Consider the following 13291-nt stretch of genomic DNA (forward strand, 5'->3'; position numbering starts at 1 on the left):
GGATTGTACATCTTTTTTCATGTATTTAGATGCTTGCACTTAATTTACTCATGCTTTCTGAATTTGAATGATATTGCAAATTAGTTCGCAGCAATAATTAATCATTTTATTTCTTTGCAATTGAATTTTCAGAATTTAAAACTTTAATTAGCTTTATATGAATGAGATAATGATATTGTATTTGTTAAATTCAAATTGTGGCAATGGTTCAAGAGAATTATTTAATTTTATTAAACTTTACTAATTAGTTTCTTATAAAACTATATATATATAGTACCTGTGCATCATTCTCAATATCTTGTAAGTGTCATTCATTATGGAGAGAGTTTTCTGTGCAGTTGTGAGTGCATTCATGTCAGAGCTAAATGAATTTGAACATGGGCAAGTTGTTGCGGCTCATATGGTGGGTGCTTCCATAGCCAAGATAGTTGAAGTGTTTGGTGTTTCAAGAGGCACAGTATCCAAGATTTTTAACTCATACAGGAAAACTGAAAAAATGGCATCCACTGAATCAGAGCAGGGATGAAAATATATGTTGAATGATCATGACAGACATTCACTGAAGAGGATTGTAATGAAAAATAAGAGGACTGCAGCCACAAAAGTGACTGTTGAACTGAATACCACAATTGCAAACCTTATCAGCAGAAAAACAGTACAAAGGGAGCTCCACAAGCAGGGTATTTGGGGGCAAGCTGCAATTCAAAAGCCACTCATCAGTGATCGAAATGCCTGTAAGAAGAGAAAGTGTTTCCAAAGTCATAAAATCTAGATTGTAGAACAGTGGAAGACTCTTATTTGGTCGGATGAGTGTTTCTTTACATTATTTCTGAATTCTGGGCGAGTTTACATATGGCAAACGTCGTCCCAAGCATATGAAAGAAACTGTTTGTGCCAAGAGTGAAACATGGCAGGAGTTTGGTTATGGTTTGGGTAGCCATATCGTGGTATTAATGGGAGCTATCATTACTTTGCAGAATCACATTACTGCCAAGGATTAAATGACCATTTTGGCTGATCACGTCCATCCCATGATAAAAATTTTATTCCCCTAGGGTGATACCATATTCCAAGATGACAAAGCTCATGTTCACTCAGCTCACATTGTCCAGGACTAGTGTTCTGAGGACAAGGGTGAACTTTCACATCTACCATGGCCATCACGGTCACCAGATATCAATATTATTGAGCCTTTATAAGCTATTTTGGAGAGAAATCTGTGGGACTGCTATCACTGCCATCATCATTAACTGAACTTGCCAACATTTTACAGAAAGAATGGTGAAAGATATCCTTGAAAAGCATCCAAAACCTCTGTTTATCCATTCCAAAAAGACTGCAAGCTGTTTTGAATGCTAATGCATTTCCTACACTGTATTAGTCACAGCAATACGTTTTTGTTTCAATATCTTTATCCAATCCTTGTATATGTGTGTGCATGTTAATAAATATAATATATAAATATCCCTTCCCCCCCCCCAGTAGAAAGCGATTACTTTGGAGCATTTTATTTGGGGAACAGTCTGGCATATCTGGGCAAATTTCATTCCAGGCAATAAATATTTGGCCATCGTGAACAAGATAAAATTACATTAGGATTCTTATTAAATTTGTAATGGAAATATTTTGTCAGTACTGGTAGTCATTTGATAGATATGAACCACATGTATTGAAACAATCCTGTTATATATATATATATATAAGAGCAACATATTTTCTAGTAATTAAAAGTTACAAGCTTTTGTTTGCTGTTCTTCAAGTTCCTTCAAGAAGAGATTCTTCAAAAACAGATTTTATAAATGTAGACAATAAAATGCCAGTCTTCACATTAATACACTGTAACTTTTATTGGTATTAATTTTAAAGCCATAGCTGCCAATTCTTTCGTTTTTCATCACATCTCCCAGTCTCTTGATAGCACACCAAATCTCCTGGTTTTTAATTTTTAACCTTTACTAAGAAACATGTTTCCCAACAATAAATAGAATGTACTGAATTTGTGAAACTTAATTTAGGCAAATTTCTTTCCCCCACCTCTAGTGATTTTCTGAATAATTTTGATAATTGAACTTTTGAATTTTCAATTACATTTTATTAATATTGTCCTATTTTGTTTTTAAAAACTATTCATCTTTTGTGAAGTGGCAGCTCCATTATTTTTCAGATCTTAAAAATGATGAAAATGCTGTTCTTATTTCTGCAATCAAGTTCTATAACCTTTATTTTTTTAAACAATTAAAAGGTATTTGAAGTTTAAAAAAAGAAAATGATTATTTTTAACATTCTCTTCATTAGTGAACTCTGAATTCGAGCATTCATTAAAAGAAAATGGCAATCGGTCATCACTAGGGTTAGCATTAAAATTTCATTGTTTTGGAAACCAGATCCAAAAACATGGTTTTTGCAGTTTTAATCACGATTTCAAAACAATGGCAGATCAAACAAAATATGATTATGTAGTTAATATTAATATTATCACAAGTGTCGCATATTTTGATTAATCCTCCAAAAGATGACAAATAAACAAATACATTACAATTTAACACAGGCTTCACCTTCAGCTGCAGGAAAACTAAATCCATTGCCCTTGCTGATGACAGAGGGTCAAGGAGTACATCTGTGTTATCTTTTTATTTGTGACAAAAAGACTGCCATCCAATCCTTAATTGATACTAGTGCAAAAATATATGTGATTCCACTATTAGTGAAGAAAGATGATCTGTTGTCAAGTTACTCTTTGCTGCAAATGAAACCAAAATTAAAACTTATGGGCAGAATTTGCTAAAACTAGATTCAGGATGGAGAGAATATTTGATTGGGCTTTTATAATTGCAGATGTCAATAAAAAATAATAAGTATTGGCTTTTTATCTCATTTTCATTTTTTATTCAACTGCAAAAATCACAAATTAATTGATGTCATCACTTGGTTGAATCTATTGGTATTCTCTACTATCGTGTTGATTCACCAACATTAAGTGCAGTACAAAACCAATGTGGAGCTATTCTTAAACAATATCCTGGTCTGTTATGGCCAACACTTGTCAGTAATAAAATTAAGAATCACAACACTGAGCATTTCTAGAAACCGAAGGAGCTTCTATTACTGCTAAGGCAGATTAAAAAAAAAAAACTGAAATTAAAATTTGATTTCATATTACAACAAGGTCTCTACAAAGTCCTCAAAAAGTTGTGCCAGTCCTCTGCATTTCATCTCAAAGAAATCAGGTGACTGGAGACCATATGAAGATTACCGGGCCCTTAACAATATTACCATCCCAGATCACTATCACCTACCATTTCTCACTGACTGTGATTCTATTCTTCATGGAAAGAAAATTTTTTCATAAAAATTTCAGTGCATTAAGTTGACATTAAAAAAATGGCTGCTATAATTCCATTTTAGCCCATTTGAATTTCTTTTTATGATGTTTGGTTTATGTAACATGGCAGGGACATTTCAGTGATTCATGAATATATTGTTATGAGGGTTAGATTTTGTATTCTGCTATTTAAACATACTGATTCCTTCTCTTCATAAAAAGTCCCACAATGAGCACTTATACATAATTTTTGAAAGATTAAGTGACTATGGTTTATGCACAAATATTGCAGAAAGTGTTTTGGGTCTAAAATTATATTTTGGTTATGAAATCTCAACTGAAGTAATTAAACCTCTTCCAACGAAAACTGATGCCATGCAAAGTATACCTTAACCTACGCCAGCCACTAACTTGCACAAGTTCTTAGGAATGATGGACTTTTATCACCATTTCATTCTGAACTGCACCAAACTTCAACAACCTCGAATCTCATTACTTAGTGGAAATAGCAAAAACAGCAAAATACTTCTAATATGAATTAAAGATTCTCATAATGCATTCAGAAAATTTAAAAAATACTCTTTGTTATGCTACTGTGCTTATCCATTCCTCAAATAACTCTACTTTATCTCTCAAATGCAATGCTTCTGATACTGTCATAGGAACTGACGTAAGTCAAATTGAACATGGAGAGATGTGTCCATTAAGTTTCTTCTTATTTTCCTTAACTCATATACAGAGAAAATCAGTACATATCACCAGGAGCTTTTCTCCACTGGGAACTTTTGCCTGCACTGGAATAAAGCATTTTAGGTGCATATTAGAAGGAAAATCTTTCATCATTTACATGGACCATAAATCTATCACTTTTGCTTTTGAACAAAATTTAGACAAAAGCCTCCCTCAGACAAACAAGACAATTTAATTATATTGCTCAATTTTTAACAAATATTTGATAGGTCATGGGGGGGGAAATATTTTAGCCGATATTCTTTCCAGAATTAATACTATTTCTATACTATCTCCAATTGATTTTGCAACTATAGCCGAATTTCAAGATCATGAAGATTTAAAAATATTAACCCAAGGTTTAAATAGTTCAAATTATCATTCCTGGCACTTAGAAATCAATCTGTTGTGATGTTAGTCTCCACGAACAATAAACAACATATATTCCCTCAAATTTTCGTCAACAAATATTATCTTCTATTCATACCCTATCACTTCCAGGGATTAAAAACACCAGAAAACTAATTGTGCAAAGATTCATTTGGCTAAATGCCAATAAAGATTGCCAATTATGGTGTTGAGTTTGTCTTCAAAGCCAACAATCTTAAGTTCACCCAAAACATTTTCAACATATCCACACTGATATTGTTGGAACCTTATCTACATGCCAAGGCGTCAGATATTTGCTAATGGTGATTGATAATGTTTCATCTGAAGAAACAGTTGCAAAAGGCATGATTTCAACCTGGACATGTTGTTTTGGAACACCTCATCATTTTACTTCGGACCAAGGATGACAGTTTGTAAGTCAACTTTTCTTATCTTTGAGCAAATGTTTCGGCTTTCAGACCATTAGGACTACTGCTTACCATCTACGGTCGAATGGATTAAGTGAGTAGTAGCACAGAACTATAAAGATTATCTTGAAAAACCATTTACAGCAAAACAAATCTTAAGTAGACACCTTACCATTTGTTGTTCTTGGATTATGTAGTGCTGGGAAAAAAGATAATAGTCTTCAGCTGAGCTCTTTTAGGGAAGTCCTCTCTGTTTACCTGGAGAGTTTTTTCCTGAGATTCCTAATGTTATGCATTCAGATTTTGTTCAGAGGTTGCAAAGTATTATGCAGTGACTAGACTTTTTGCAGTGACTAGACATGGCTATAAAACCATCTTTATTTCAAAGCAACTTTTCAGTTCTTCACATGTTGTATTCAATAACACAGCCACATTATCTTTACAACCAGTTTGTCTTGGTCCATATGTTATGGTTACAGCCGAAAACATCGCGGACGAAAACTTCACAGAGAAAACAACGCAAGGCGAAAACGTCGTGCTACAAAACATCGTGGGAGAAAACATCGCAGTTCTAAAACATCGTGGTACAAAACATCGTCGTCGAAAATAAAGCGGTTAAAAAACTTCGCAGTTTGAAAACATCGTCGTCGAAAATATCGTGTTAAAAAATAAATTATCTACAGATCATCGCATGACGATAACATCACAGACATGCTTTTTTTAGGTTTTAATAACTGTAAATAGATATTCCCATAATAATTTGAGAGTGCAAGATGTGAAGAATAATAATTTTTACTTTCACATTTTTTGATTAACTAATAAATTTTTGCTGAAAAAGTAAGAAGGAAACATAAGCATAGAAAATTAAATGCAACTTATAGATTATACTTTTTATGAAAAATTACCAATAAAAACTTTATAAAAATTATTTATTAATGGTCTTTGTTAGTTAACTATGTCGGTTTAAAATTCTATTAAGTGCTATAAGTTGCATTAATTTTCTATGCTTAAGTTTTCTTCTTATTTTCTCAGCAAAAATTTAATATTTAATAAAAGATATGAAAGTAAAAATTATCCTTCTTTACATCTTGCGCTCACAAATCATTATGGGAATATCCATTTACAGTTATTAAAGCCTGAAAAAAGCATGTCTGCGATGTTATCGTCACGCGATGATTACCACGATATTTTCGACGACGATATTTTTAAACTGCGAAGTTTTTGAACCGCGTTATTTTCGACGACGATGTTTTGTACCACGATGTTTTAGAACTGTGATGTTTTCTCTTTGCGATGCTTTCTCCCACGATGTTTTGTAGCACGACGTTTTCGCCTTGCGTTGTTTTCTCTGCGACGTTTTCGTCCGCGATGTTATCGGCGGACACCTATGTTATCAAACACTGAGCACCAAAATACTGTGATATAGAAATTACTGGAACTGTCAAAAGAATATCATCTTATGGACTAAAACCATATTTTATTCTAAATGACAACACAGAGCAATTATTGGAAACTTCAAAGGATGATGCAGGCTCACCTCTCCAGGGCAAACTTCCGAAGGAAATCTCACCTACAAACAATGCATGTGCTATTACATGCAGTGGAAGAACTGTCAGGTTTCCGCCTCGTTTAAAACATTGTGTCGTAACCATTTTCACTTGGAGGAGAGTATGTTAGTGCCTCCTGTATTGTTTTTCTAAAACTATTTATTTTTTATGAAGTGGCGATTCCATTATTTTTCAGTTCTTAAAAATAATAAAAGTGAAAATCTTCTTTTTCTTCCTAAAGTCTGTGATCTCTTTATTTATTTAAACAGCTGAAAGATAGCTAACATTTTTTTAAAGATATTTTAACATTTTTGTCAATGTTGTTAAATTTTTTTTATTAAATTTCATTTGATCTGAGTTCTCTTAATCTGCTATAGATGTTTTTAGATTTTTATATGTAGGTTCAAGTAATGTTTAATGAGTTCATATTTGTATTTAATTTTATTTTACTTCAGTATATGGTACATTACTAAGTTTATCTACATAAATACTATAAACAATAATTATTAATTTTATTTTCATCATATTCAGAAGTATTGAGGTTATCATAAATAAAAACTTACTTTGGATTTTCTCAGAATAAAAATCTAAGAAAATTATGAAATTACCCAGAGAACATAAAATTTAGACTACCGAACTAAATGCCAATATATTTTTAATCAAAACTGTATTATAAATAGTTCAATAGCCTGAATCATGCGTTATAAAGTGAATTAAAATCAGTTTGGAGTTTGTTTGAAATGTCGTTGCATAGTGTGGAACCCTTCCAGTTTCTCCTAATTTTTCCTCAAAAATCTCTTGGTTTTTAAGGTTTTAATTTTGGCAGCTATGTTAAAGCTGAAACGGTCACATGTATTAAAATTCAATGTTAAAAGTATTGGTGTATATCCTGAAAAAAAGTTTTACTAAACACTTTTACACTTTCATCATAAAAACTTAATTATGGTTATTACGAAGTTACATAAGGTTAAATTTGTCCCACAATAAGTATTATGATATGCATGCCAGTTTTTTTCTGTTCGTTTGTTTGACTTTTTTCATTTTGTGTTTTAGAAATGGATGAGTAAACAAGAAACTAAAGCAGATTTGTCGGCATTATTCATGAATAGACAGCCACCTATGAGTAAAGAAGAAGCAGTAAGTAATGTTTAAATGAATAAAATTAAAATGTTTTTAAAGTTTAGTAATCTGTAAAAATCTTTACTACAGAGAAAACTAACAAACAAACAAAACAGGTAAATTATAAACAGGTAAACACAAAATGAAAAAATTTACAAAACAGGTAGTCTTTCCTTCTCTCCCCGCATATATGTATCTTATTCAGTTTTCTTCTTGCTACATTCATTTATGATAGTTAAAAGGTGTCTGTTTATGTATTATATGTAATTGTAGTAAGAAAACTGTATCTGAAATTATTCATTTGATATTTATGCTCTTAGAAAACTCTGATGGATGAATGGAATGAAGATTTAGAAGCAATGGAATCATTTGTATTAGAAGGGAAAAAATTTGTTAGATTACCAGAAGAAGAAATTGGTAAGCACCTAGTTTCTCTGAAATTGGATGCTTTTTGTACTTTGTATTAGCTGATATTCACTGATATATTGCAAATAATGTCACCAATGCCTCTACTTTTCTCTTTTCTGTTAACATTAGTTCAGTCCTAGATGCTATTCTGTACTCTTTAAAATACCCCCCCCCTTTTTTTTTTTTTTTTTTTTTTTTTTTTGCTTGCTTGCTTGTGAAAGAAAAGTAGGAATGACTTCTTTTTATTTCAATGTCAACTTCAAACAAATTAAAGCAAATGCATAATATATGAATTTCATCTTTTTTGGTACCCTTTTCCTGCAAAAGTTTCTTGGGCTAATTGTTTTCTCTGCATTTTTTTACATTTTTATTTACTAGATTTGCTGAGTAATGAAGCAGAAGCAATCCATTATTTCCAGGTGTATGATAATTTATAATTGTTCCATTTCACACTTGATATAATTGTGTGTGATAAAAGATGTACAGTGGAAATATGATATTAACAATTGCCAACAAAGTATTGTAATAAAAATTGGGAGTTGGTCCAAGGAATGTCACTTGCCCTCTTATTTAGCACAGTCAGAGATAAACTGCAGAGAACACCAATTTCTTGGTGTAATTTTGTACATGATTGCCTGACAGCATGTGCTAGGAATTAAAAAATCTGTTTAATCATTCTGCTAAAAACTAATTTCTGCCATAAAAGTGGTAGTAACTTGCTAAAAAACTCATGAAATACATAAAAACTTGTACTAATGTCAAAATACTTGCAGTGTTTGGGTAGCCATAGAGAAAAATATATTTTAAAATAAAACAAATTCAGTGACATTGTTTATGGTATTTATTCAGAGATTACACACCATCATTCAAATTCAGTCAGACATTTCTCATGAAGTAGTCTATAGCAGAAGCCCAATTTAAGCTGCTATTTTTAAATTTAAGAATTTCGCACTTAACTTTAAATAAACGAAAAGCAACAGAAAATTATTTTAAACACAGTAAAAGTCCAACTAACCACTATTTAAGCTAAGCTAAAGTTGTGTGGAATATTTTTAAATTTTAGGAACTTTAAGAAAGGAAAAGAAAAGAAAGATTAAGCAAATGAAAGACTTGTAAAGACATTGTAAACCACGTATATGATTACTACTTAGAATCCCACTTTCAACATCTAAAATCTTAATATAGTTACATGGTTCTTTTTCAAATGATATTGATTACCACTTCCACCATTGTATCCAGTCTGTTACAAAAATTTGTCTTTCTGGAGCTGGATACACCTTACAGAAAGTGAAAAAGGAATATATAAAAGTTTCCAAAGTTTATGACAGGCATTGAGCTTCTCTGTCATGAGAACTACTTTCACCAGTATATTGAACATTTGCCCATTCTCGACTTAACCATCAACCACTTTTGACAAACTAAATCTGTCAACAGACAGTATAATTTATCACCAATAATGGGTAAATGTGATGTCACAATCATAAGATTATTGCTTGGTTTTATGAAAACCGATTATTTTCTAATAAACTGTTTTAGTTTTTATAAAGAACAAGCTAAATTAAATGCCATTTATCTGTTTTAGTTGCATTTAAAAAAATATTAAATCTTGAGACTGACCTTCAATAAAAAAATGTGCAGTAGAGTATTTTTAAAATTAGGGGATCCTGGTATCACAAAAAGTGTGCATTAATAGGCATGATATGTCACTATTTGAAAATAGATAAATGCATATGATACTATATGAGAATTTATCACTGTTAAGTTTTCTATATGTTATTTCCATTACTTATATTTGTTGGTTATCTGACTAAAAAGTAATCTTTTCCTTTAAACTTGTGCTGAAATGATTAATGCAAGTCTATTGGGATCTCTACAGACTTTCGTGGGGTTGATAGGATTTCACATTCAGATAAGACGTGTACTTTTATAAGTTTGAGATCTATGAAAATATCTTGACTTTTATATTTGAAAAACTTTTTTTAATGAAATGTGATATAATTTAAATGTAGGCTTTTGTTATTGAAGTTGATAACAGATAAGGTGACTCTTTTTATAACTTTAAACCAGAAATTTCTGCTGTGAATTGTTATACACTCAACTTCCATGAATTTTTACATATCTGGCATTCAGTATTTCCCAAACTTTCCTGTCAAACAAGCTTTTATTATACTTGTAGGCAGTATCATCATTGTGCAAACATTGAGCTATGAAATCTTGTTTGCAATTGTTTTCCTTAAATTAGACCGCCATGTAAAAGCTGAAACATTTTTTAAATACTTCATTGGAGAAATATGTAAAAGTAAAAAGAGCTGATATTGCTTGAGAAGCGATATGGGCATAAACTGGGATTTGTATCACTAAATAAATTTCTTGCTGCTCAGTGGACAATTTAGATCTGTGATGGATGAACCATTTGAGATAGCATGTGGTATCAAATTATCGCTTGATTGAATCTCTTTAACCTTTTTCTTGAGATCATCATCAGCCATTAGTGCCAGCCACATTCCTCTAGCATCAGTCTGAAATAGAACCCTCTTCTTTTTTAGAATTTATTCAATGCAACAGCAATAGATTTTAAAACTGGAAAAACATGTTTTATTTCTTTAATAATAATGATATTATTTTTCACCTCAACTGCTCCTTTTTCATTTATATAATCTTCATAATTTTCAAGTACTTATGATTGATATGAACAATTTCATATGAAGAATTGTAAGCAACATATGAGACTATTTAATCATCTTCTAGATGTTTGTGGTTTCCTAGCATTTTGGTATTCCTTAAGCTTGCTTTTCTATGATAATTTCTGAATAAATATCATATTACAAATGTTGGTGTAATTTTAAGATAGCTTGCTAAAAAGTTATGAATAAAAAAGCAGAACCATCCTTAAATTGTAAGAATCTATGGACAATCTTCAAGTATTTTATCATTGATTTCATTTTATTCTCATTATTCATTACAAGACATCTTACTTATATTCCTTTCGTATTGCTGTTATTGTTGTAGTGGCTATTTGTGCTCACTAAGTTGCACTCTTTTGTTAAGACACTATATTTATAAAATTAAATAAAATATATAATGTTAATGTGAATAATGTTATGCTGAACATTTCGGATTTTACTTCAAACATCTTGAATTACAATAGCCATTTTGCCACTGTTACCCCTCCCCCCCCCCAAAGTATCTGATTTTAAGTACTTAGCATTCAACTAACCGGAAAGCTCAAATCATTGGAGTAATTTCAAATTATATATATATATATATTTATGTTAAACAAATAAGAGATTTATTGCTTAACATAAATATAAACTAAGTTATAAAGTACAATTAGGACTGTGACTCAAATGAATCAAAAGCTACCACCAAACAGTACATTTTAGTACTAATAATGGATAAATATGGCATAATGCTTTTACTTCATGTAAATCTGTTTAATTCTCAATAAGTGAGTTTAAGTTTTGTAAAGCACATTATGTTAATTACTCTCTGTCTGTTTTTCAATCACATTTTGAAAAAAAATATTAAAATTTAGGACTTGCCTTCAACAGAATGGCATGCAGTAGAATATTTTCAAATTTATGGGATCCTGACATCAAGAAAAATAGGACTTATTGGAAAACTGATAAACATTGTTTGTTCAACATGAAAAACTATGACAAGCAATTTAATTTCTTTATATATTATGTCTTAACTTGTATATGTTGACTAACTAAATGAAGAATGATCTATTCTTTCAAACTTTTGTTGGAATAACTGGGGCAAGATATTCACCAGATTTCATGGTCAGCAAAATTTTGTAATTGAATATGATGTTTTACTTTGGCATTTATGTCTGGAATGCCCTTTTTTCTTTGAAATCTTGCATAATTTACATGTAGGCATTTGATATTCAAGTTGATAAAAAATAAATGGCTCTTAATGTAATTTTAAGCCAGAAAAATTTTTGCATTTTTATACTCTCAATTATAGAAAATTTTTACATTTCTGGAATTTGGCATTTCCAAAGCTTTCTTCCAGAAACCCGATCTTAGTTTTCAACCCGATCTTAGTAAACTGATCATATATGTAAAGGATAAATGCTCGCTGGTAGAGAAGGAATCTTATAAGTGTAAAAAATGCTAGTTCTTTGAAGTTGTTAAAATGACAAGAGTCTCTCATGCTGGCTGGTGGGTTGAAGATTTTCATCTTCGGGTTCTTTTTCATCACTTCATTTTAGAAATTAAGCCCGATTACTGCTCTCTCTGTCCCCCCCCCTTTTTTTTTTTTTTTTTTTACTACAGATATTATTATTGCACTTTTTGGTGCTCTTTCATTCTGTAAAGTTAAGCACTAACAACTCTCTTGCAACTTACATATTATCGCAACTATAATATTTTCATTAACTTCTTTCTGCATATTAAAACTCCAAATTGGATCTACTGGTTTACTATTTTTTGAATTAGACATACTGGCATTCAAAGATGACAGTAAATTGCATTCAAACTCCTTTTCTTAATAACTCCCTAAACATGAAACTATCTGAAGTATATTTATTGGACAGTCTGTTTAGTGATTAGCATTGGTTCATCAGTCTTAATAATATATCTTATCTGATTGGTGCTCTTAAGAGACTAAGCTGGTAGAGGTTAATTTTTATTTATTTTATTTTCAATATTAAAGTTTAATTTTAAGTGCATGCTTTTGTTAGAAATATGACATAAATAAAAAAATGAATAGTGTTTATTTTTCTATTGTTATGTTAATTAAAGAGATATTTTTCTCATTTAATATATAGATTAAAAGTAGTTTAATGTAACTGCACTAATTTAAAACAATGTTTTTTTAGTAACTAGTTAATACAGTGCTTTATGTAGTTTTATTAATTGTTAACATCAATAAGTTAAAACATGTTTTCTGCTGGCAGAGAGCCCTTATATATATGTCTGTGTGTATGAGTATGTATATACTCAAGCTAATTTTTATTTGTTAATATATTAATTAGGACATTTCTATAGTGAAGATTGCTATGTTTTCCTTTGTCGTTACTGGGTTCCTTTGGAGGTACCAGAAAATGAAGAAGGAACTGAAGAAGAAGAAATACAAGAAGATGGTTATCAATGTGTTGTATATTTTTGGCAAGGTAGAGAAGCTAGTAACATGGGTTGGCTTACATTTACTTTCAGGTATGTAATTTCACAATGGGCATTCATAATATAAACATTAGATTACCATAGTTACTCATATATTTTTCTCCTTAACTTTTTAGCATAAAATTATGTATTTTCCCCTTCCTCTATGCATTGAGAAAGCAAGCTTCTCTGAATTTTTAAATGGTTTCATCCATGTAGTCATTGTTTTTGTCTTGCTAATTGATTTGCTCATGGATT

General features: G+C 30.9%; 1 protein-coding gene across 3 annotated transcripts in view; it reads left to right on the forward strand.

The window, feature by feature from the left end:
- fliI (FLII actin remodeling protein) overlaps positions 1–13291 on the forward strand; it is a 175271-nt gene that overhangs the window by 142593 nt on the left and 19387 nt on the right. For all 3 annotated transcript variants that reach the window (XM_085815549.1, XM_085815551.1, XM_085815550.1), the window contains 3 exons: positions 7449–7532; positions 7835–7931; positions 12907–13087. In XM_085815549.1, coding sequence (XP_085671675.1) covers positions 7449–7532; positions 7835–7931; positions 12907–13087 — 362 coding nt within the window. The remainder of the gene's footprint in view (positions 1–7448; positions 7533–7834; positions 7932–12906; positions 13088–13291) is intronic.

Source organism: Stegodyphus dumicola, chromosome 4 (assembly GCF_044657685.1).
Source record: "Stegodyphus dumicola isolate Sdum_Otavi_A_Nest chromosome 4, ASM4465768v1".
In the NCBI taxonomy this organism is placed as follows: Eukaryota; Metazoa; Arthropoda; class Arachnida; order Araneae; family Eresidae; genus Stegodyphus; species Stegodyphus dumicola.